The sequence below is a fragment of the Macadamia integrifolia genome, chromosome 12 (assembly GCF_013358625.1).
Source record: "Macadamia integrifolia cultivar HAES 741 chromosome 12, SCU_Mint_v3, whole genome shotgun sequence".
Taxonomy (NCBI): domain Eukaryota; kingdom Viridiplantae; phylum Streptophyta; class Magnoliopsida; order Proteales; family Proteaceae; genus Macadamia; species Macadamia integrifolia.
Window position 1 is genome coordinate 23,020,558 of NC_056568.1, and position 3,114 is coordinate 23,023,671.

Sequence of the window (3,114 nt, forward strand, 5' to 3'; positions counted from 1 at the left end):
TTGCTCCGGCAACTGTAAGCTTCATTCTTCATTGACAGGAGTAGAAATATAGTGGATGATCTTAGGGCTTAGGCACTCATTTTGACCTCATAGAGGTAAGTATAATAAATACTTGTATTTTTTATGTCTTCTTTTCTTTATTTTTATAATTTTGCTTCATAATTATATATTTATATTATATGTTAATATGTTATGATGATTGATGATTGATGAATGATGAAGATGTACTTAGTTTATTCACTTTATTGATTTGTTTTCTTGATAAATATCTTACATTGGTATGAATATGAACCTTTAATATTTATTTAACATATGAGTAATAGGATTCAACTAGGATTTGAGCCAAATAGATTGGTTTTATAAAAAAAATTACACAGGAACGCTTTAGTCAACAAGGCGACGCTTTATGCCCGCCTTATCGCTAAAGCGTTCCGAAAGACCCTCAAACGCCTCCGTCGCCTTATCGTCTTAAAAACTATGATTTGAAATGAAGGTATGCATACCTATTAATGGTTAGGCAACTATTGCTTGGCAGAAATTGACTTGCATTTGTGAACAAGGGTTGGTTGCATACAATTCATGATCTACGGTGTTGGTTGTGTCATCCTTTGTCAAATTTCTTATTTATGGCTCATTTTGTTTTTATTTCCTTTTCTTGACCTTTGAATTGTATGTTTTTGTGAATCTAGGGTGCTTTGATTTCTATATCCTAAAGGGCATGTCTCTTCTCTGGATCAATAAACAGGACTAAGATTCATAGCTAGTGTAGGGGAACAGTCCTTACACAGGTCAACCTATCTAACCCTATATTCTACCCAAGCCTGTTTCTGCTTCATGTCTACATTCTAGGAAAATACCTAATGAATGATTTGCAACGCAACTTTTTGGTGGCAGAAAAACAAACAACTCCTTGGATCCTGTGGAATATATACATTCACTTTCAGGGATTTTTTTTTTTTTTTTTTTTTTTCTTTTACTTCTTCTTCCTTTTTTTTTTTGGCTTTATTAAATTGAGGATTCGTTGTGAGGCTTGGAGTCTAAATCTTATCCCTTGAGCACCATTCTTGATAGCCCTAATGGTAATGTCTTCTCATATTTGGGAAGGGCTCAGGAAAATATTTAAATCAATCAAAAATTGTTTGGGAACTTGGACTGGTGTTTATATTAAAACTTGTTCATTCCCTTGGATTCCCACTGTTGAAAACTTTGCACCTTTTTGACAGCAGTTGCAATATAATCTTTACTTAGGTCCTTGTTTTGTGCAGAAGGCCAAACTGTTTGATTCATGATCCAGCAAGGAGGCTTAACTGAATGTAAATTAGCATGGCATTATGGTTACAAGAATATATTGATGGAGACTGACTCTTTAAGGAGGTTGCAGATGATTTAAGAAATAGAATCATTTTGGAAGCTAACCAGCCTAATGGAAGATGGCTTTAAGCTTTCGGTATCTTTTAATGTATATTTTTTGTATTTTTCCTGTAGTTCTCATTATATTGTTCATTATCATTGATCTCTGTACAGGACTCTGTCTCTAGTGAATATATTGTTCTCTGCTTTCTGCATAAAAGGAAAGGGGCATTAATTGTTCTATTTTCTAAATCTTTTGCTTTTTCATGTCCTTGTTCAAGTTAAGTAGCCATGCTGATCCATGGATACAGCAAAGCTCCTCAGGCAAATGCAGTTTGGATTTAATCACGAAGTTTATCTTTAGGTATGTACATTGATATGGGTTGTGTTGGAAAGATGCCCTTTTGAGCCCATTCTGGGTTGTAGTATTTGAATATTTTTATCAGGTCCAAGACTCTGATTATTCACCATCTTTACTTGACTGAACTGACATAGGAAATTGCCCTTGCTTTCCTTGAAAGTTTTGTTCGCACAATACACACTGAAATATTTCTTCAGCTCTTGGCTTAGGATATGCTGAAAGCTGTAGTCTTTGAGGAACCCATACTATTAATGGAATAGCTTTATTTTATGAACCAAAAAAAAATCTCTTTCTTCAGCCTTTTTTTACTTCAGGGGCAGGCACTTGTGTGGAGGGGTACACTAGCACTTCTCTCTGTCTCTCTCCTCACATGAAATGACCCCTTTGCCCTCCTTAGGTAAGAATTTTTTTGGGCTTGGGATTGGGCCTGGACTGAAAGGAGAAAATATAAGCTTAGGAATGGCTTGATCCCTCAGTTAGCTGGTAAAGATTTTTTTTTTTTTTTTTTTTTTTTTTTTTTTTTTTTTTTTTTTTTTTTTTTTTTTTTTAATTGGGAGGAAAAAGCGAGGGAGAGGAGGGGGAGGGTATGTATGTGTGCCTACACATGTGTATACATACGTACATTGTATTATGTGGTGATAGTCTTAGGAGAGAATTACATTTTTTTTTTTACTTTGGTTTTTTTTAACACATTGGTTTTTTTTATTTCCAATTGAGTGCAACTCTTGGTATCCCTAAGTGGCCTAATCAGTAAATGCAATACCATTGGTATAGTTTTAAGAAGAGGTTTTATTTTGGAGGCTGATTTACAAGAACCTGGCTTGCATCATAGGTTTGGTTGCCTAGGCACAACTCAGCTCACTGATTCTTTAAGTTTTTTTGTGGTTTTCTGTGTTCGTGATGTTGTCTACTTTACTTGTATTTGTCGTCATCAACCTTGGTATATCTATGTTATCATGTATAATTTGGATGATTATTTCCAGCAATTCTGATTACTTATATGACAAACCTAGAAAGAAAATATTCCTCGTGTGAATTTCAGACCATACATGTATGAACATTCTGTTACGTGCTCATTGCAATGCATGGATGCCATGCATGCATGGTGTTAGTGATGGGTTACGATTGTAATACTAATTAGGGTTTGTTATTGTTAGTGTGATTCGTGTTGTAGTTGGGTAACTATTAGAGTCGTGGATTAATGGGTAATCGTGGTTTGTAATCATCTCTGATAGTGGCAGATGTTGTAATCGGATAGGTTAGTGTGGGGTGTGGGGTGTGGGGTGAAGTTATGTAATGGCTATGGCTTAGATAGGGAAGTGTGGGGTGTGGGGAGAAGATATGTAATGGCTATGGCTTAGTTATTTGGTATTTTCTTAGCGAAAAGGTAGATTGACCCACCC

The 3,114-nt window shown here is 35.4% G+C and overlaps 1 protein-coding gene across 6 annotated transcripts in view; it reads left to right on the top strand.

Moving 5' to 3' along the window:
• Positions 1-1,593, top strand: part of LOC122058106 (protein FAR1-RELATED SEQUENCE 11-like) — a 17,416-nt gene extending 15,823 nt beyond the window's left edge. For 5 of the 6 annotated variants that reach the window (XM_042620576.1, XM_042620582.1, XM_042620579.1 and 2 more), the window contains one exon: positions 1,266-1,593. In XM_042620576.1, coding sequence (XP_042476510.1) covers positions 1,266-1,289 — 24 coding nt within the window. In that variant the 3' untranslated portion in view covers positions 1,290-1,593. The remainder of the gene's footprint in view (positions 1-1,265) is intronic. The other variant, XM_042620578.1, reaches the window with a different exon arrangement.
• The last annotated feature ends 1,521 nt before the right edge of the window (positions 1,594-3,114 follow it).